Source organism: Stegodyphus dumicola, chromosome 4 (genome assembly GCF_044657685.1).
Source record: "Stegodyphus dumicola isolate Sdum_Otavi_A_Nest chromosome 4, ASM4465768v1".
NCBI lineage: Eukaryota > Metazoa > Arthropoda > Arachnida > Araneae > Eresidae > Stegodyphus > Stegodyphus dumicola.
In genome coordinates, this window is record NC_140771.1 from 160565873 (window position 1) to 160588917 (window position 23045).

The window sequence follows — 23045 nt, forward strand, 5'->3', positions numbered from 1 at the left end:
GCAAATGCTACGAGATGCGCACTTAAGAACGTAATAAAGAGTTTTGGAATATGTATTGTTGAAATGAAGGATAAAAAAAAAAATCTGATAAGTATAAAAGAATTATTCCCTTTACATTTTATAATAACTCAGTTACAAGTTTTAAATAATACTTAAAAAAAAAAAAAAAAAAAAAAAAAAAAAAAAAAAACTTATTTTATTCCCTTTCAGAAATGTTCAGAGAAAGTCAAATACTATTTAATATCTATTTAATTATTAGGAATTAGCGAAATACTTATTTAAAGTATTTCGCTAATTCCTAATAATTCTCTAATTTAAAATGAACCGAATAGAGCATTAATTATAAATTGACTTACATTTTTCGATTTAAAAGAAGCCAAAAAAATCATGTCATATTTAAGAAAGTATTTTAGGAAGAAGCTCTATAAATAGAAAAGAAATAATGCATAATTTTAATATTAATAATACAATAAACTTTGATCTTAATTTTTGTACCTTAACCAAATAAAATCCAATTACCTTAATTTTTTTTTCTAATGTAATTAACGAAAACTTGTGAAAATATTTCATTCAAATTAAACCATTCTGAGAAAACTGTCCTGTGAAAAGTATAGCATTTAATTCCGTTCAGAATGAAATGTTGTTTAAAAATATGTTGTTTTCACATACTTAGGACTCTGAAGTGTTGTAGAAAAAGAAAATATATACATTTATATGTATATTTACGACGTAATTACAAAATGTTTACACCCGAATGCGTCAAATCTCATAGAACTCAATGGTAAATGACCCAATGTTTTGGTCACCACGTAGGGATCGCCGGTGCTTCAGAGCAGGGTACGGAGAAACTTGTTTAGGGCGACTCCATCTTACTTCCTACCTCCATGTTCCATTCACCGGACCTGCTGCTGATACAAATAGGTCACCAAAGACATCAGCTGTGCCGCAACCTTTGCTATGGTCCACCAGAATTCGACGACCCCCAAACAGACTCAACTTATGATAAAGGGGAGGGATGTGGTGTTTCGAGATTGCAGAACTCAATCGTAATCGAACGCAGAACTGGCGCGTGTCAAGTGAATGTGAGGCGGGAATGAGACTAGGAAAATCGTTCGTGGAGTTGTATGCGTTTTTGAGCAGCATTTTTTTATTTTTATTTTATTTTATTTATTTTTTTGTGCAAAGTATCTTGTGAAATAAATATATGATGACGACACAACAGTGTTAAAATTCGTTTTGAAAGCAGCTATCTCTTCGGTTCTCATGCCTTCCTTTCTTCTCGAGCATTTCTCAATCAATTTAGTTTTTAGATATTCCAAGCTTAGTTCTTCTTCTGGGCGTGCTTCTAAGGCTTCTAAAGCTGTAATAATATTTTCCTAGCTTTTTGGTAAACCGATTAGTAAGAGTGCTGCACTATGACTGTCATTTTTTTCTTTACCGATTCCTAGCAGTTTAGTTCATCTACGATCTAGAGCTTTTTTGTTGATGTGTTCGAACTTCTATTCGTTTTCAACTTTAAACGTACACAGCTTTCTGAGAAGGTAGAGTTTACTGGAGAGATTTTTTTTTTGCTTTCGTAAATCTTCTTTAATTTTTTCCGTATTTCTTTAGCTGTTATTTTATTTCTTATGTGTACGATCTGATTGTCTTCTACGAGTAGACTTATGGTAGTTTATACTTGTTCGTCTCGTTTTATCTATTCAGCGCTTAGTATCATTTGCGATTAGATCTCCACAAATTTTCCTTTTTCTAAATCATTTCTAGTTTGTATTTCCATAGTATATAGTTATTATTTAATTTTACAAATAAGTATTTATTTTCACAGTTAGAAGCCATTTTTGCTCCTATTTTTCAAATGCGCAGTACACAATAATGTTAATTTTGTTTCACTTTTGGCTTAGCGCTTGGTTTTATTATTATTATTATTATTATTATTATCCAATGGTAATTTACGACAGAGTTTCTTTTCTGTTTATATTTTTATTCTTTATAGCTTACCTTGATATGGAAGTAAACACGCACTGGGTCTCATAATCAAATGTTTAAAGGAACTCGCAGTTCATCTGTTTGTAAATACAAAAGCAGATAGATTACTGATGATAAGCAAATATTACAGTAGAATGAAAGTACCTTACTTTATTATTGGGTAGCCCACATTGCGATATGTAACAAATACAGTTATAAAGTAGAAACATATTTATTGGCTATAAGAAAAGAAAAATATCTCGCGATGACATAATCATTCTCAGCTCTCCGTAGCAGAAAGTGCAATGAGTCAAGCAAGGAGAAAGTTTCTTTTAGATGACGTCTACTTTCGATTAAAAGGGTGATTGAAAGCAATGTTCGATGATCTGCTTAATTGTTTCTGTTTTCAATGGAAATTATACTTTATTTCACATTCTCGAACGCGGATAAGTTGGATGACAAAATCTGGTGACAATAAACGCGAGTGCCATGAAAGTAGAAAAAAAGGTACTGATTATATCAGGCTTTTTCTTCTGCGTTTCTGCTCAACTTCGTTATGGCATTTTTACATACTGTAGTTTTCAAATACTATAAGTCGATCCATGCATAAGCCGAAAGATAAGATTTTGGTTCAATATTTAGCCAAAATTGAAAATCCGTGCCGACTTTAAAATCTTTCTACAATTCCAGCTATGTATATCATCCATAAAGCAAATGTTTTGATTGGTTAACTTAGTTAGACCCATCAAACGAGCTGAAGATGTTAATTCTTCTTCAGCTGCAATTTGAAAAATAGGGCTGACAGTAGAAAGGGAACTTATTTCTTCCAACTTTTGAGTATACACATCATTTTGGAGATCTGGCAGTAGCATGCGAACTTTCCATCTTAGTTGTGGTAATCATTTCCTCCTCCTCCTCGAATTACACTTTCAATTTTATTACGTGTAAAATGCGATATTCTTCATTTCTGCTATATAGTGAAACATAACTAGACGCGCTCGCGCAAGCACGCACACACACAAAGAGATTGCGTGTTCTGGTAATTTTAAACTGAAAGATATCATTTTTCTTGAGCAATGTTATGGACAGAGCTTAAGATTTTATTATCTACGAAGCGGATGAGAACGGATTAATAGTGGAATACAGAGAATGAATGGCATTCACCCGGGGACTTTCTTTTAGCAAACAACAGAGAATTTCTAGTTTCTAATTCTGAATTGGATATTGGTCTTAGAAACTTTGATTAATTTAAGTTAAGATTAAATAAAGTAATATTTTTTTTCAATTATTCAACTTATAATGTCATTTTTGTGATGAAATTGTGTGTAAATAATTTTGAACTCGTATATAAGCAGAACTCCAAATTTCAGTAGCAAAAACATACTAATTTCTCCGAAATGTCGCTATACATATAGTACCTCTTTTGACTCTCGGTGAGTTGACCGTAACACGTTGATACTCAGATCATTCAGAATGATATAGTGATAAGCCGACTTTAAAATCTTTCTACAATTCTAGGACTTTTGTGGAATTTGAACTTCCGTGGTAAGATTATTACAATTGTTTTTGTCAGAGAAACTAATATGTAGATTTGTGAAACCGTACAACTGGAAACTGGGTGAATCTTTACATTATGGTAACTTGGCGATTTTTTAGCGACCAACCCTGCTACAGCAATCTGTTAGTTTTGTTTTGGACGCCATTTTGTTTTCACGAAGTAAAGGCAATTTTTTTTTTTTTTTTTTTTTTTTTTTTTTTTAACTCAGCATTTTTTCCAACAATCTGCTAGCCGAATTACGCTTATACTAGAACTTTTATGGAACAAAATTGCTTAATCATGACGAAGATTAGGTGCGAAATTGGGAGAAAGTGCAGAATCGCAAACTGCTTACCGCGTTTTTAAGAATTGCACATACACGGTATCCATGTACACGTCGACCTATTTTCACTTAAAAAAAATAATCCTAGAGTTGCACAAAAATGGCATTGCGCACACTCTTGACTTAATCTATGTACACATCGACCTATTTTCACTTAAAAAGTTAAAGAAAATTGTCAAAATCCAATTCTTCTTACTCTTGTAAAAAGCGCCAAACAAATAAGTGGGCGATTCTGCACTTTAGCAGCGAAATTGTTTCTAAGTGCTTATTAGCTAAAATCACGATCGGAATTTTCCGGAAAATGTCACATTACATGTCTCATGATCTCTCATTTCTCTGAGCCAAAATAATCTGTGATTCGAACTGTGTACTTCTCAGATTATTGCTAAAGTCCTAGCTAGTAACCTTTATCGCCTTACCAAAATGTCGCCAAATTACCTGTTACCATATTCTAAAGATTAGCCGGAAACTGATTTTGATCCAGTTGTTGTTTCCCATGAGTTTTCATTAATTCGTAAATGTCATATTGCATTTTATACCTTAAAAATTTAATACTACAATTATTCTATTGAAGAAAGTGTTCAAAATGCACTTTTATTTCTCATATGCTAAATATTACATTTGGTATCGATATTATTCTAACTACAAAGCTGTCTACAAAGTTAATTAAAAAATAAATATAGTTACTTGAAAATAGCCTGTTTGTTAGCCAAGGACGTACTGATAAGTGTTGGCTCAAAAAGGACATTGTGCCACTACGTTACACTAAAAGGAAGCTTAATACACTCATGTCTATAAATTAAGGATAATTCGGAGTCACGCGGAAATCGAACTGTAAAATAAATATATCGTCTGTAAAATCAGTACACACATCTTCAAGAATCATATGCAAATTTCAGGAAGTAACCAGATGACACCGATGGTACGTCACAATGACGAGAGTGTAAGAGAGTGATATATAAGGAATACAGGAAAAGAAGTAAAATTGTTCGCAGGCGCTTTATAAGCATTTCAGTGCAATAACCGAATAGTTATGACACAAAGAACGCATTTGGATAATTTTTTTTACGTGGTAGAATTATCGGCCGTCTGGAATGTGAGCGTACTCAACTGGAAGTATCAGACGAACTTGGAATTGCCCAGTGCCATCTCCAGGCTTTGGCAACGATTCCAAGATGATGGTAATGTGAGTAGACGTTACAGCACAGGTCGCCCCAGAGTTACAACGCCGAATGAGGACCGGTATTTGGCAGTTACTGCCAAAAGAAACAAGCGGAGCACAGCCTCAGACCGGTCTCATCAGCTCTCTTCAGCCACTGATACCACAATTTAAAGGCAGACCGTGTACAGACGCTTAGGGCAGATTGGTCTATATGCTTCTAGACCTGTCAGTTGCGTTCCACTTACTGCAATTTACTGTCGCATGCGGTTAGCCTGGAGTAGAGAGCATGCATTGTGGACACCGCAACAGTGGGCTTGTGTGATGTTTTCCGACGAGTCCAGGTTTAGCTTGCAGTCTGTTTCTCGCCGAACTTTCATATGGAGAGCTCCAGGTATCTGTTACCACCAAGAAAACGTCATTGAACGACACCGTTACGGTGGTGCAGGAGTGCTCGTTTGGGGTGGAATTATTCTGGGTTCCAGAACTAACATGCATGTTCAAATTGGAACCATGATGAGCCAAATCTATCGGGACGTCATTCTGGAACAACATGTATGTTTGTTTCAGGGCGCCATGGGCACACAATTTGTGTTTATGGATGACAACGCCCGTCCTCACCGTGCAAACATCGTAAGCGAATGGCTTCAATCGGAGGATATCACCCGTATGGACTGGCCAGCATTCTCACCGCACTTGAATCCAGTAGAGCACGTGTGGGACATACTTGGCCGACGAGTTGCAGCCCGTCAAGCTCCTCCTACATGTCTACCGGAACTTCGGAGAGCATTGCTTTTTGAGTGGTGTAATATCCCCCAAGATAAGATCGATAATTTGATACTCAGCATGCCTAGGCGTTGTACGGACTGTATTGCATCGTCTGGGAGGCATACAATGTATTAACAACCATACCAACCATGTAATATTGTTTTTTTTTTTTTTTTTGTAAATAGGGTTTTTTTTTTTTTTTTTGTAAATAGTTTTTTTTTTTTTTTTTTTTTTTTTTTTTTTTTTTTTTTTTTTTTTTTTTGTAACTTGTTCCATGGAGAAAAAATCGCAATTTTTTTTAATAATATCAAACGTATAGCATCTTTTTTGCTCTTTACCTTTTGTTTAATAAATAAGCTTTACAAATAAGTCAAATTTGTTTTGCTTCTAACTCTTCCTTTGACTGATTTTGCATTATCCTTAATTTATGGACATGAGTGTAGGTCCTCGACAGAGTTACCGCTGATCCAAATTTTCCCGAGCAATTATTGAATCAGAATTTAATTTCATTTCATTATGGCGAAGCACACGGAGGGTTCTTTGTTTAAGGGGAAGCATGCCTTTGTTGATGGTTATTTAAGTGAATTTGGCTCATATTTACATAAACTGATCTGTGCAGCTATAATTTAATTCCATGCGATTTTAATTTTGTCTCGCACAATTATAAAAATATTAACAGGAATACCAGTATAGAGTATTTTACCGTATGATTTCTGCATTTAATATCAGGATGAATACGTTTATTAGCTCATTCCTAAAATTATTTTGTAAAGTTTCAAAATTTTACTAAGCTCAGATACAATTACGATTTTTATGAAATTGGTTAGAAATTTACTTATATTTTGTAATGTAATATAATTTTTGGAAATTAGCCTTGATTTTTAAACCAAGTGTTAACTATTTTCTTATCAGTATAGCAAAAATTCTGTGCGTATCACAACCAGTTATAAAAATATAAAAAAGGTGTTTTGAAGGTCTAAAATTTAGGTGAGATGGGCGCTTAGAAGCCTTTGATAAGTATATTAAGAATCAGGCAATATTGCACTAAGCCTTCCCCTCCCCCAAAGAAAGTAACTGTATTTTATTTGCAATTTGTATCAAGTTAAATTTTGGGATACGCAACTTCGCACTTAATTCAACTAACTGTTGTTCAATATTCAAAATTCAGTGATACAGAATGTGCTATAAGTAAAACTTTACACACAGAGCTTTCATTTAAGGCATTGTTTTATACTCCAAAATTATATTACAACTATGCAGATAAAAAATGAAATATAATTCTTTACAGTAGTTAGTTCTAGAAGTTTGTGAAACGCATTGCAAGGCAAAAATATTGCAACAGTGTATTACTATCTAATCCCCCTCTTTTTAAACGTATCATAACCTGTGATTCAAATTTCATAAATCATAACGTGTGATTTCTTTACTACTTGACACGATTTCGTTCGTATACAATAAATAGATTGTTCTTTTTTTTTTTTTTTTTTTTTAGCTGCTTGTCAACCTCTCGACTGTAGGCTGATGCCTACTCGCGTTCCCCTACAAGGCAGAGATACTTCGTACTGTGACCCAGTAGCAAGGCCACCCTCTTACACTCCACCTATGGGTCAAAGACATCCAGTAGGCATACCTGATGATGACGATGCATATGATGCGCCATGGGACATGGCCAATCCGGGAGTACCGGGAAATGTAAGAAGCTCTGTAAAATGTACTGTAGTTCAAAATTGTTAATGATACAATAGTTTTCTAATTCTGAATTCAGAATCTGTAGCACGAAAATGTTTCAGTACAAGTTCGTAGCTGTGGCTAAATAATTCAAATTTAGAAATTAATGAGAAACAGTGAATAATTGGAGAGGATACTATGAATCGGCGTTTTATACAAAGCTCGGCGAAATTGAAAACTGCAGGAACATTGCTGGGATTAAGAAAAGTATTGTGGAACTAATAGCAACTAACGTATTACTCGCTCAATTTTCTAACGTTATTTTACTTTCATATATGCTAGAAATAGTGCTATCTGCTAAGCACAGATACATGGAACTAGAATACATATCAAAACTTTTCATGTGTTTAATTTAACGTTTATGATTTATAGTGGTGCTATAAAACGCCAATTTGTTCACACAGACCCGTACCCGAGGGAAAGATTTTTGAAGGGGCTGTTTAATATCTCTATAATGAATTATTGGAGGGTGATCAAAAAGCTTCCATTCGAGGTTTTATCCTTGATTTAGGATAAAGGTACAAAATCTTGTAACAGTCTGTTATTATCTAACATTCGATACAACCTTCTGTAACCCATCGTCCTATGGTTCGACGTCATTATACTCCAGACTTATCAGAAGGTTTTCAAAAGGCCACAACTTCACTGAAAACCAATTTAACTCAACTTTATTTAACATTTTAAAGGTAAATTTTTAAAATGAACACAGCCACGAGCCGACGTCGAAAACATTGACTACGAATAGTCAAGAAGAGAATCTCTCGGCGAAAAAGTTCAAGTTTTTGGTCCTCGCGCTATGACAAACGCGCACGCACGTGGCGCAGCAAAAATGGACGTTGCCACCCGCTGCAATGAGCATATTCTGCCATAGTCAGATTCAAATCATAATTTTTTTCAGAGACCTTATAAGATGACAGAATGGAGAGGGGAACACAATGAGAAATCTAGACTGAAGGTGAGAGGTTTGCCGTTTAAGAAATTTAACTTCTGCTTTATGATTCTTGCACTACAAGAAAGTACAAAATAGCATGACACCTCTTACAAAGTTCCCTTAATTGCACTCAGATTTGTCAAAACGTGCGACTTGGTGGATACGTCACAACGTCAGTTTATGTCGACTCAGGCGAACGCAGTTCGCAAACATCAGGCACCCGCGCGGCAGCGCTATCCCGGGCTAACCATGTTGACGATTTTCGATCTGTAATGTGTCCCAGCATAGAAGAGGGAGAACATTAGGTTGAAAAACTCGTTTGGAAAAGCAAGTATAGAGTTTCCGAATAGACAACACGTCGATCAGGAACAGTGTAGGAAGTGGAACACCAGTGGTGACGCACAAATTTAAGCTGGAAAATGCAAGTAAGATGAGGAGTACTTTAACTTGGGAGGAAGCAAAAATTAAGGAGTGCAAAAATACCCAACAGTCTTAACCAAAGCAAGAGATGGTACCATAAGTTAAACAGTTAAATATAAACATTTAAATACAGAAAATTACATATTTTTTAAACATTCTATTACATATTTTTATAAATGTATTAAAGAATTAATTTTTGAGAGACCTACTAACCATTAGCACAAAAAAAGCTGCATAGGAAGTTAAGTTAATTTAAAGCGTTTATTTCCTCCATAACAGAGAAGAGGATGTTAGATTTAGTACCTAAGTCATTTGCAGCTTGCATAACAGGCAATTTACTTTTAAAAATTTGCGTGACCTCGTGTAGGTTAGTTCCAAATGCTTTTTGAAATTCAGATAGAATTTTCATTAGTTTCAATAATTCCATCAGATTACTTCCGTTTGACAAACTACTGGAGTTCATGCCGTTTCTACTGTTGGTGAGATTTGTAGAAAAATTTACGTCCATAGCAGCAGGTTCCGAAGAGAAATTGGCATTTTGTTCTTCACTACCTGATTTTAAAGTCTGAGCATAACTTACACCATTGCGGCGATCAGAAGAAGGCTTTTTAGGTCTCTTAAGGCTAGGAAATTTTTCACAACCCCTATACGAGGCTGGCTGACCTTCTTTTCTGCAGTTAAAGCACTTAGGGACGTCTAAGCGTCATTTATCGCAGTCCTGAGTCTTATGATGTCCAGCTCATTTCACGCATCGTGGGGAAACATGACAATTCTCCGAGGAGTGGTGCCATTTCTGGCAGTTAAAGCACTGCAGAACTTGGAATTTCGAAACATATTTTTCCATCGTAATTGAAAATAGGCACAGGTCAGTCAGTTTATGGACTCGATCGATTACTTCATTTTTAAATAACTATACTTGAAATAAGGGCATGAGGGCTCGCGTCCTATTTTTTGTCAGCTGCACTACTTTGTGAACCTTGAATACTTGCTTAACTAACTCATCTTTGATTTCGGAGACCTCCATATCAGAAGGTAGACCTCTCAGTAGCAGCTTAACAGGCTTTTCATGCCTAAGATTGACTACAAAATGACCGATGTCCTTTTTCGAGAAAGTATTTACTCAGAGTCCTATGATCATTATCAGTGCGGGATAGAACCTTTAGAAATTCACCACTCAAACAGAATAAAACCTTGACATCAGGTAATTTAGTGGCTAAGTACTTAGCAAAATCATTAAACTTAACGTTTGCCTCAGGCCTAACCATTATGGAGAGAATTACACGTTGAACAACAGTAGGAGCTTGCTGTTGAGAACTACTAGCATTTATATTTATGTTACAAATATTATTAGATGAAATATTTACAGATATATTTGAATTTGAATTAGCTGCATCATTATTTTCAGGCTGAGAATTTCTATCCCAGTCTGGAGTTACACTGTTATCAACAATATTTGCATGACTTAATACTTCAGATTTATTAGATGTAGTTGCACAAAATTTAGTCTTAGCTTTAGGAGCTCTAGCAGTTTTATTAAGTTTCTTAAACATATTATCATTTTCAGAAAGATCAGAGTCACTTACATTACTTTTTCTCTTAGATGTGTTGCCCGGTCCAGGACCACGTGCAACAAAATTAGGCTTAACACTTACGGTACCACCATTATAGTTATCAGAGGTTAATATGGAATGACCTGCTAGGTATAAATTGCACTTACCTTCTAATTCGGAGATTTATCTGTTGAACAGCCTTATTCCATCAAGAAATCCCATCGTGAAATTGTCCAGTTCAGTACAGTCCTTTTTAGCCCACCTTTCAGGCAGAGCACTTTTCATAATATCGCATTGATGTTTTAGTTTAGCAGTTTTAGCTTTTGCAACATCATAGTAAAAATTCTCTAAATCACAAGCAGAAAACCAGTCTGCAATTACACATTCATAATTTGAACTAGATCCACTGGTATTAGCAGTCGGAGAACCCGTAATAAAGTTCATATCCAAATTCACCTGAGCAGAGGTAGCGAGATCGACACGAGGTAACGCGGGGAAGTCATCCCCGTCCGCCGCGTCTGAATCAAAATCCATCGCACAGGCAAGGAGCTCAGAAAGTACGCACCTTCATACTAGAGTCAGTTTGTGTCCTTTTACAGCCATCTCCTAATAGTGATGGCTGCAAACCGGTCCAAGCTGGATGCATCTAAACTCATGTTTCGATTACCGCTTTTACAGCTCCTGACATTGTACACAGTGCACGTCATAAAAATGGGATGGAAGAATTATCGAACAGAAACTTTCTGATCACCCCGTATACATAATGTGTGTATGATATAGATTAAATCTACGAATGTAAACTGTCAACTTTCGAGTATGAAATTCAGAATAAGAAACTAAGGAATGATATTGCTATAAAACTAATGCAAAAACTCAAGCTATGCCCCAAAAAAGAGATATTTTTCTCTAGTATCGCTGCTTAAGTGCAACACATTAATGAACACCACTTTCGTATTTCTCTCTAAATATACAATTTTTCCTTCCTTGTACGATTTAAAGCAAATGATAAATGCCTAGAACAGTGTTTCTCAAAAAAGACCTTCTTATAGCGATATGTATAACCACTCTTAAGTCGTTTTCATAGATAAGAAATCGAATAATTTCCTTACCTTTATTAAAATATTAAAAGAACTGAAGTTTATCAGCTAATGAATTGGTATTTAAATATAAATTTTAACAATTAAAATTCTAAAATATTAAAACAAAATTCATTTTAATAATTTAAACGATAAATGTAAACCAAATATAATTAAAGATGCATTATACACTGTGTCCGTAAAACTCCTCATGCGGCATTTATTTTCGTATCTGTTGGCGGCAGACATATACTACTCAATACAAAAATTTTTTAAATGACGCGAATATTTATGTTTTAGCCTTTTTAAATTTCAAAAGTCAATTTTGTAAAAATCTTGAATTTTAACTTTTCGTATACTTTTATGGTCTCTGTAGCTATATTTAGTAAAAGTTTATACTTATTCTAAAAATAAACCACAAAAAATTTGACTCCGAACTGACCAAAATAAGACAAAGATTTTAGAAATCTTTCTCGGCTTTCTTTGCAGGGTCTGTTAAAAATATATATTAGAATAACTCCAGATTGTTTTTTTTTCCTTTTGTCTTCTTTAATTCAATTAATTTAATTTCTTTTCTCTCTACTCTTTGTTACATATGGTATGAGAATTTTTCATGCAAGTAATATATAAGTTTTCAAATGCGAAAAATACTTTATTAATGTTTTCATGCAGTTTTATTACTTTAGACTCATAATCTAATAATCATACAAAAATGTACTGAACTAGAAATATTTGCCATTTTTAATTCAAGCAAATAATGTTACAAGATGTACATTATTTGTACTAATACGGAAGCCTTCCACTGTTTTCTAGAATACAAATTCTCTACGATTCTGTGAATAAAATCTTTTTTGGAAACATTTATATTTATCAGTAAATTTGACGATACTTTGCATAGCAGTGTTCGTTATTTAATTTATTAGATTCTGGAATATTTTTGTAAACTGATATTTTATTAATCTATTAGCAGAAACCTTTTTCTAAACAAACATTTCATTTCTACTTACGTAGAGATGCAAACATTTTCTCTTTAGCTTGCGTACGATTCATAAACATGTTCTCAAAATTTAAAATTAAATATATTGGTCAATTTTTTTTTATCGGAAGAGAGTTAAATGCTTTGTATTTTCTTTTTATCATGAGTATACACTTTTACTAAACTTCATTAGAAACCGAGAACCTTATAAAAAATTAGATTTCTTAATTTTTAGTTCAAAACTGATTATTTTAAGCTTATAAATGCCATAACAGAGATATATGGGCCATTTAAAATATTTCTGTGATTAGAAATACATCTGACTTGTCTGACAGTGACAAGCCTATGAAATTCATCGTGGCAAGGAGCGCAAGATTGCACCTGTTGTTGGAAGAAGACTTGAGTACGTTACTATGGTTGCAAAAATAAAAGCCACATAAGGACAAATTAAGCTAAAATATGTATTGTTTTGCCTCAGTCGGAAAAGACAAATCAGAATTCCTTTCTGAAATTTAGCACTTTTTAATTTATTTACTTTGAAGGAAATTTTAAGATTATTTCACTTCATAAAATGTCTCTATGTAAACTATTACAATCTATGCAAAGCATCATAATCATACTTGTTATTTTACCGCGATTATTTATGATATTATTTTAAAGTAAAAAATATAAATTCTCTTTCTAATATGAATAATATGTTTTTTGTGGATATATTTATTTATTTTGCGTGACATTTAGGCAATTTCTTCACCAGAAGCTACATTTCAGTAAATGCAGTTCAGTAGTAGAGATAACAACAAAATTTTCCTGATTTCTCTCTTTTCGTTTCCCTTATTTATACAAATAAACTTAAAAGCGTTCAGGTTTACACTCGATGTTATCGTAATATGAAGTTTGCAAAAGTAGTTTTAGCATTCTCAGATTTAAAACTAGCTTCTAACAAAGTTTACTTAAAGGGGAAAACATAAATAACAATTCGTTGCAGTTACGACCATTAGATTTTCAGAAACTTAGTTCAAAATATGTTGTAGACAGCATTAAGCACTTGAAGTACCGTCATCCAAAGCTATTGCTGCTTTTCTTGTAATCAGCCTCTTCGTGTGTTTGATGTAAATTTTCAGATCTATTCAATTTCTGTTAATTTGCGTTGTAATAGACTTTAATTTTTCATTAGGCAGACTCTATTAAATTCCTTCGCTCTAAGTCATCCAAGTATATCTTCCAAAACAATCGGATTACATGGAATATTTGCAGAGAAACGCCACTACCTAACGACTAAGAAAATACATCTTTCAGTTTTAAAATATCACCAACATACAGTTTTAATATAGCTTCTCTACGTATCAGCAATCAATTACTTGTGTTATTTGCAGATTGATGCAATAAAAACATTTTTGCACTAAAGAAAAATAAAAACAAATATTTATTTTCATTAAAGATAAAAGCTAAAGGTAATAAAATTCATAAAACATGCAGTTAATGAGATGCATTAAACTATTATATGCATTACAATTTCCTAACAAATTGCAGAAGTAAATTTACATTTCTGAAGAATATTAGACAAGTCGGATTTAATATCTAATTACATTTCGTTTTTTAAACGTTCCTTATTGCTATGACCGTAAGGAACTAAATCCGCTGAAAATAATCGTTGTTAACAAAACATAGGTACAATCAATTCTGCCACTGCCATAACACTTGTTCAACGACAATACTAGCAATACAAAGAGAAACGTCATCGATCCTTTCTTCCAACTGTTACAAATTATTAATCTTAATGCCAAAAACCAAGGCATTTTAAAGTTATTATTACGTACGAAATATTGGGATAACAAACTTTGTAGAACAATTTTGCTACTATTTTTACTATTAAAAGAAAGATGTGCATATTTTTATCCACCAAAAGTTGCAGATTGTACATTTTCTACCAACCAGTTGTCAGTATCCAAACTTATGTCATCGAGAACAACCAAAACCAGTTTATTGACATCTGGCGTCTATGTAGAAATATGTATTCAGGTGCCAGCTGCCCCAAATCATATAGTATGATCATAGTTAACGTGATCCTACAATCTATGGAATAATAATCTAAATATCGTGGAGCTCACTTGACACTACTTCGGCGATTCGTCTATGTTCTGGAAACTGATTAATCACTCTGAGACCTGATTTATAAATCACTATGTTGCTTTGATGTTAAATCTTGCATATCATCATAGCCTGTGATTTATCACAGCAGATATTCAAAATATTAACTAACAAACTTTTGACTAAAAAAATGACATAGTAAATTCTTAAAAAATGCCACAAAATTGTTTGAGAAACACTGCTCTATAATACATACAAACTAATTTAGCCTTATATTTTATGATGCACAACAATACCTATATTTTTAAGAAACACAGATAAGAAATCATTTAAACATACCTACTGCGTCAGATTAACGCTTTCGGTTTTCTATTTATTTTTAAAGGCTCAGGCAGGAAGTTACACACGTCTGAAGAGCCAAATGCCAAATCCTGGAGGAGCTATTGTTATCGCTCACCAAAGTGGAGCCAGTCGTTAATCCATTCAAGTTATAGATGGAACTTTTTTACATTTCCCTCGTACCTGATAGCTTCCAATTAATTTGTTGGAGATTAAAAGCACGATAATTCATGGGAAAATGATGATTATCTATTATAAGCAAATAAGGCACTGATATATTCTTGCCTAAACAGCAAAAGTTTCTTCCAAGTAGGTATTAAATGTTACTCCCCGCCCCCCAAAGGAAATCAATTACTTTTTTAATCAAATGCTTTAAATGTGACATTTACGAAAAGCTAAGCAATTTCGCTACAGTTCTGAAGCGAACCAAGGGGCATGGGATTCGGCTCTACAGCTACAAGGCCATGAGAAGCTTCAAGTTGCCTTGTTTCTTGAAGGAACTTCTAATATTCATTGATCAAAAGCTGGGGCCAAACCTGAACAATAACTAGTTTCAGAAATGTACAGGGGAAGATGCCGCCGTATTACAAAAGCCACCAGCGGCTCCATTTAAAATAATAAACAGAAAGATATGATTAATTTAGTATGGTTTCATACTAAATTATTACATAATTAATTCTCTAAAGTTACCAAAATCAATTCAGTCTTAGAGACAAAAGATTAGACACATTAAAAAGAGTGTGAGGGCATAAAGGGAAAATTTAATAGTTAAACTATTGCTAAAATTTATCATTTTTTAAAGCCATATATGATTAATCTCAAGCTGTCTTTGCTATCTTCACAGTTTTGCATTTGTAAATACAAATTATTTAAAGACATATATGAAGTGATTTGCCTTTTCAAAGCCCATATGCAAGTATAAATATGTTGTATATTTCATGTAGTCTCGCTGATATTTGTAAAATTGTTACATTTTGTGGTACTTGTTATTATTACATTCTGAATGTAACTGATCTCTTTTCATAAAATTTCTATACTAATATATTACTATAGCCTTTTTATTTGTATAATCCTTGAAAATTCAAGTTTATCGGCATTATTGAAAACTGAGCATCGTGCTTCACATAACTAGTGGGTATGCTATTTAAAAAATCACGAAAGAAGAGTGTAATGTAAATTTATATTCTTATTTCATAATGATGAATCAAGTTTCTAGTTCAATATCACAAACTTTATTTGGCAATATATTTGACAGCTGAAATGTTGATTCAGATCATGTTTCGGGATAAAAACATTTTTGCAAATCATGCACATTAGAAAAATATACTGCTTGTGAAGGTAATGAAGTTAATTATTAAAAACAAACTATACTTTTTAATACTGATTTAATAGTTTTCGCTGAACACAATTTTTCGATTCATAAATAAATTTAGATACGAACATCCAAATTTTTAAATGTAAAATCCCATAAAATGAATTCTAAAAATCTTATAGTAATTTTTTTTTTTTAATCATCTCATGACACTGAAATATTTACTGAATCATGGGTATTTATTTGTATGTTAAGATCAAACTTTAATTTTTAATTGGCCCCAAAATATTAATTTACTGGCCTTTGAAATTTTCTTGAGAGATAAAATAATTTTATCTCCTGATGCTTTCTTCGCTGTCGAATCCTGCTATAATGAACTTTGAGACCGAAACTGGTTCGCAATATCCGATCTGATAAGGAAAATGGATTAACTCACAGAAAACTGTAAAAATAACTTAATAAATGATTAACATTGTCCCAGTAGCTAAAAGAACCTAACAGGAAATTAAATTAAATAAAATTATATTTAAGTTTCATTACAATTACTAAATTTGCTGTTTGTTAGTTTCTAATTTCACTATATGTTGATAATTTTGCTGGTAAATTATTTAGCATATTAGTCTTTCCTCGAATTATATATTTTCCTCTAAAATGTACATTTCCAAGTTCAAGAATAATTTTCAGTTTTCTGCTGGTGTGATGCGAAATGCAGTACCTTTTTATCTACAAAAGTTGAAAAGTTTCTACCATTTCTGATTTTGCTCTTTGTGTGCACAAAAATTTACTAATGACTACTACACATGACACTGGTTGTAAACTCATTTGCTTCCCAGACTCTTAACAGATTTCTTTTCTTGGATAATTACACCTTCACGAACAGATTTCAACCAAAGCTAAATTACTTCTTCTATGTGATTAAAATCTGAATGCTCTATTTCTTTGTGTCAATAAACTGCATATATGAGCATTTTGAAGTGATTTTTAGGCCAAAGGACATTATCCCAGAAGGGCTATTAATTTCAAAACAGCATTTTGCATCGATTCACTTTTCAAATTGTTGCCACCAAATATTATCGCTATGTATTATATTAAAAGAAACTAAATAATGAAGAATCTGCATAAATGCATGAATGTTTCTCATCAGTAGCTAGAGCCATTAAAATTTGGATAACTAGACCTCCAACTGAACATGCGCACTTCGAAGCACAAATTTTTAATTTGGTTTATTATCTATTTAAAATTTTGTAAAACTCAAATAAATTTTTGATTAACAAACTTAACGATTTCAAAGTGGTGAGAAACGGCAACACTGCACAAGGGAAAAAAAAAAAAAAAAAAAATTATCGCCAGCGCATGAGACTGTATACCCAAAATTCTAAAGATATGCTGTTTTTAAATATTTTGTGATATTACTGTTGAATTGAATTTTATGTGTTTTAAAAACGAATTTTATATTTTATCAACAAAGGTAACACACAAAACTTTAAAAAATGCCCTTTTGGGCATAATATAAAATGTGAAGGCTTTCTGATTTTTTTTAAATTTTTAGTCCAAAGGGGCAATTTGCCCAGGTCTATTAATTTCTTTTCGGCATTTTGCGTTGGTCACTATAAATGTTGGTTCACTTTTCAAATTATTGCCATCAAATATTACTGCCCTGTATTATATTTAAAGAAATTAAATAATGAAGAATCTGCATAAACATATATATGTTTCTTGCATTGTGATAAAACAAAGGTACACTGCTCAAAAAAAAAAAAAAAAAAAAAAGGGACAGTCCTATATCTCCCGATCTACTGGGCCGATTGACAAAATTCAAATTGCGTTCTTCATGTCTCGAAAGCGCGACTTAGGATATATATTAGATTTATATATAGCACTATTCTAACATAGGTGTTTTGACATAAAATCGGACTTTTTCTGAAATAACATACCAAATTTTTTACATATTTGGATTCTACGACTCAAATTACGCCTAAATATGAAATTTTGTAAATTCTGGAGTGAAATTTACGGAGAAATTCACAAATTTATGTTGGCACTTTTTTGTCAGTTTGCGCCAAGAATAGTTCACTTGGCGAACTTCTTAATATATGGCAACCTAGTTTCCTTTCCCGTGAGAGGAAAAAAAGTCACCATCGTTCCTTTTTTCCAAATAATATTCTTTATATTATATTTTTAATTATAACTTATTATTTTAAGTAATTTTTTCTTTTTCGAATTCCATTTTAATTGTTTAAGTTGCATGTTTTTTTCGAATAACTGTTTTAAAATTTTCTATTTACCTATTCGAACTGCGTAAATAAAGGTGCAGCGTTTATTTTTTTCAAATAGTTTTCTTTATATATATTTTTTGTCATAGTTATTATTTTAGGTAATTTTTAAATTTTTATACTTTTATTTTAATTGTTTGTGTTGCATTGTCTCTTCAGATAATTGTTTTAAAATTTTCTATTTATTCCTTCGAATTGAGCATTTTTAATATATTTATTATTATAAATTTTCAGAATTTGATTTTATTTATTTGAATTGCGTTTCTTTCGGAGGAATACTTTGTAACCCGGACTACGATGCGTTTGAAAACTGCATATATTAAAAGAGAAAATACACTAAAGCACAGTTAACACGCTTTTCAATGTTCCGTTCAGAAAAGATATATATAAATAAGAGAGATGTATAACCGACATTTTAACTTAGGGATGACTTGCATACACTGCTTTAAACAGTTTTATCATTGTGCCCATTGCTTTACACAATTTTATCCTACATTTGGCTTCTTAAATGTTATTCATATTTTAGTCAAATATTTTATTTTTGAAATCAGAAGAATCAAATATCATAAGATTAAAAAGTTTTAAATTTAAAAAAAAAATACAAATAGTAAATTTTATCCAAAAAAATTATTTTTTCTTCTCTTTTTCTTCAGGCATTCTACTTTATTCTTGCTCTTTTTCTTTAGGCATTCCGCAACTATATTAAAAAGCATCCAAATTTTCGAAATATCTTGATATTTTTGATAATCATTTTAAATAAAGTTATCGCCTTCCATTTCATAAAGGCCCACAAATGGCCGAGCGGTAAAGTCGCTGAACACTGGTAGTTCACTCCGGGGTTCGAATCCCGGTAAACGGGCTGGTTGCATGGGCGTTTTCGTGTATTTTCTCATGTGTACCGTGTATGCCAGCTGGTTTCCCTTAGAAAGTTCTTCACAAAGGCATCCTTCCTTTTAGGCAGATAGCCCTGCTTTGACGTAACTTAATAATCCAATTCAATCCATTTCATCAATATTTGGTCAGAGCCTTTGTCTTTAGAGGCTAAACATTTTGAAGATATGAGATGAAAGGAAAGACTGGTTTCATAAAGAGGTTTTGGTTTATTTAATTATGACAAAGCACACTAGGGCTATCTGCCTAAGGGGAGGGATGCCTTCGTGGGTCACTTTCTAAAGGAAACTGGCTCGCATACACGTTACACATGGGGAAAACCACGAAAATGCCCATACAGCCAGCCCGTTCGCGGGATTCGGACCTCGGACAGAACTACCAGCGTTCAGCGACTTTACCGCTCAGCCGCTGTTTCATCAGGAGGAAAAAAAAAAAAAAACATCTTTAGGTGACATCCACATACATCACTGGATAAACTCCTGAATCGTCAAATAATTCGAATGAGAAAATCATGGGATTCTCAATTTATGAAACGATATGATGTTCTATAACGTAATTTAAATTTATACAACCATATAGTCTAAAACCAGTCGCTCTTCACTTTAATCTGCAATGATATCGTTTTTGTCTTTTCTGTTAACCACAAGCTCAATGGATGGTATTTGCTGGTGTACACGTCCAAGTGTTTTTTCTTTAAACACCTAAATTCTTTGAAATATCCTGAAAGTATATTCAAAAGCGTCCAACTTTTTGAAACATCTTGGTATGTCTGACAGCCAAATTTCCCTACAAATTTTTGCTTGCTTTTCTCCCTAACTTTCTTCTTTCCTTCTACAGTTATTTTCAGTGCACACACAAGAAAATTAAGATTTTTCAATTGCTAGACTTCCATAAATTTTGCATTCTTGTCAATTTTTAAAAATATCAATTACATGAATTGCGTTTCAGCTGAAGACAGCTTTTCATTTTCTAGTCATTTTAACTAATGTATTAAGAAGCTAATTTTTCTCTCGTGTTATAGATTGTATAAAAAAACATGATCTTTAATATGATTTAAATTGTTTCAGCCGATATAAGAATCGGGTTACTCGGTGGTACAGAATAAACCCTGCTGGACTGTTTTATTTCTTTGTCATTTAGCAAAAATCTTTTAATTAAAATATTTATCCTTTGGACTTCGCTGTTTTTTTATACAATCTATAACGCGAGAGAAAAATTAGCTTCTTAAAACATTCTTTCTAAGAGGATTAATATAAAAGATTATATTTATATATATATATTTAAAGCTGGGACTTGAACCAAACTGTTAAATTTTTAAAGTTTAATTTACATGGTGGTTATAATTAAAGTTCCAATTTGAAATGGCCATAAAAGGAAAATTACCGTACCAAATGTTATCAAACTTGGGAATCGTGTAAAGGAGGTTATGGGAATTTATTTTCCGCGGAAAATAAAAAAGAGTTCAAAAACTCACCACCAGGGGAAAAATGGAGCTGATTTTTCTCTTTTTGATTTACAAGATTAATAAATGAAATAAGACATGAAGACATCTGTTTAAAATATGTTTAATATTTTCCGAAACGTATTAAAAAGCATGTTCAATGTAGCGCCAGCATTTTCCGAAAGCAAGTTAAATCCTGTTACTGCATTCTCAACAGCAGCTCTTAGCATATCAGGAGGAATGTTACTAACATCACATTTTTCATTTCTGATAAATTGTTTAGATTATCACCATAAACAGTGCTTTTGAGAAAACCCCATAGCTAAAAGACTGGAGGGAAGAGGGGAAGTGTTGGCCTATAAGACGTTCATTCGTGAAACGTTGCCTAAGTAACTATGCGACACTCTTGAGGTGGTGCGCAGCCCTGCATAAAAATCGTAGTATCTAAAATTCCACGTTACTGCAGTTCATGTATCACGAAACATTTTAATATTGACTCTAAGTGAGCTGCAATCGCAGTGGTCCAGCTGTCGACTGCTCTTCAGAAAAAAAATGGTTCTGTTATAAAACTAGCTGTTATTCAACAGTAAACGGTGTGAAATGACTGTTATGCAATCGAATGCAGTAGGAGAATGCAATGGAACTAGATAGATAACATGAGAGATTTCTTTGGCCCCAAATCGATTAAAAGCGTTTTGAATCAGTATCTTCATGTTTTAGTGCCGAATTCAGGCTTAAAAAATTACAAATTAGCGATCTGTAAGAAAACGATTTCCAGATTGTACACGCTTGTGAGAGTAATTTGCGATCTCACATTTTCTAATCGCTAATTCGTGTTTTTCACGGACGAAATTCTCACTTACAGGGATGGCGCACTCGACATTTATCGAATTTAACGTCTTTAAATGGTAATTTGCCTACTTCAAAGTTTCTTAAGGGTATACAACATATTAAACCCGTTTAACAAAAGGTTAAGTTAGCTTCCGACCCATATTTCGTTTAACAATATTGCATACAGCGCCATTTCCCCCCTGGTGGTGAGGTTTCGAACTTCCTTTTTTTCGCGGAAAATAAATTCCCATGACCTCCTTTACATGATAACATTTTATCCAGTAGTTTTCCTTTTATGACCGTTTCAATGTGGAACTTTAATTATAACCACTCTGTATATTATTAAATTTTAATTTGAAGCTATGCGTTATATGTATACCATGCGTAAAATTTTCGCTTTTATGGAAAAATAAAAAATCGAAGCAAATGTACTTAGTATAATGGACCAAAACTGAAAACATTTCCCCTCCCTCCGAAAATAAAATATTGAAATTTCGTACTTGAATTTATTGGGTTATCGAAATATTTAATTTGACTTATCTTCTAAGTCCTAGTTCCGACAACAATTCCGTCAAAAATTCCGAATTACTTAAGCTAAAGTAAAAGATTTAGTATATATTCACTGTATGTTAATAAAGTAATCAAAGTGTAATAAAAATAGATTGATGTAACTTTTTGTCTGACTGCACAACATGTAATGGAAGAGAAGGTTTGTAGAGATCTGTTTTTGGCATGCCTCTAAAAGTAGATGTCATATTAATTTTGTCTCTTCAATGTCAAAAATCTTTCCTTTGAGAGGCAACTTTAGTTTTTGGGAAAGAAAATAAATCACAAGAAGACAAATTTAAAGAACATGCAGGACGATTGAGTACACATACTTATTTTCGGAACACAAGCGGTTCTCTGACTGGTTATTGAATAATGAAAAGATGCATTGTCATGCAATACAAAACATTTGGAATACGTTTTCTGGCTGAATAACGTAAGATTAAAAGTCATCTGCTTAATTCACATCCATTTACAAGTCAACTACTCGGGCAATTGCAGAATCGTTTTGATCCTGAGCTTGTAAGACAAACCTAATATCACTGGAGATTTAAACACTTCTTTTTTTTTCCTCTTTTTTTAAAAAAACTCTGTGAGGTCAATGTTTTCATAAAATTCAAATTATCCTAAGCAATGCAACTGCCAATGATAAGGCAGATACAAAAACCAAAATATATATAATGCTTACAGAACTGTCAGAGAAAGATATCTGTTTTCTGATGAATGTTATTTTAAAGTTGTAAACAATTTTTACATTTCAAACAGATCTACCCTACAAAGCATTTTCTGCAAACTTTTAGTATACAGAAGCAAATGACTTGAACTGAATATAAGGAATATGTTAATTTTTATATGTTAATAATTATGTTTG

At 32.8% G+C, this 23045-nt stretch overlaps 1 protein-coding gene across 14 annotated transcripts in view; it reads left to right on the top strand.

Moving 5' to 3' along the window:
- Positions 1 to 19596, top strand: part of LOC118187907 (cell adhesion molecule Dscam1-like) — a 151101-nt gene extending 131505 nt beyond the window's left edge. For 13 of the 14 annotated variants that reach the window (XM_085815693.1, XM_085815690.1, XM_085815694.1 and 10 more), the window contains 2 exons: positions 7265 to 7464; positions 14927 to 19596. In XM_085815693.1, the coding sequence (XP_085671819.1) occupies positions 7265 to 7464; positions 14927 to 15019 (293 nt within the window). In that variant the 3' untranslated portion in view covers positions 15020 to 19596. The remainder of the gene's footprint in view (positions 1 to 7264; positions 7465 to 14926) is intronic. The other variant, XM_085815697.1, reaches the window with a different exon arrangement.
- The last annotated feature ends 3449 nt before the right edge of the window (positions 19597 to 23045 follow it).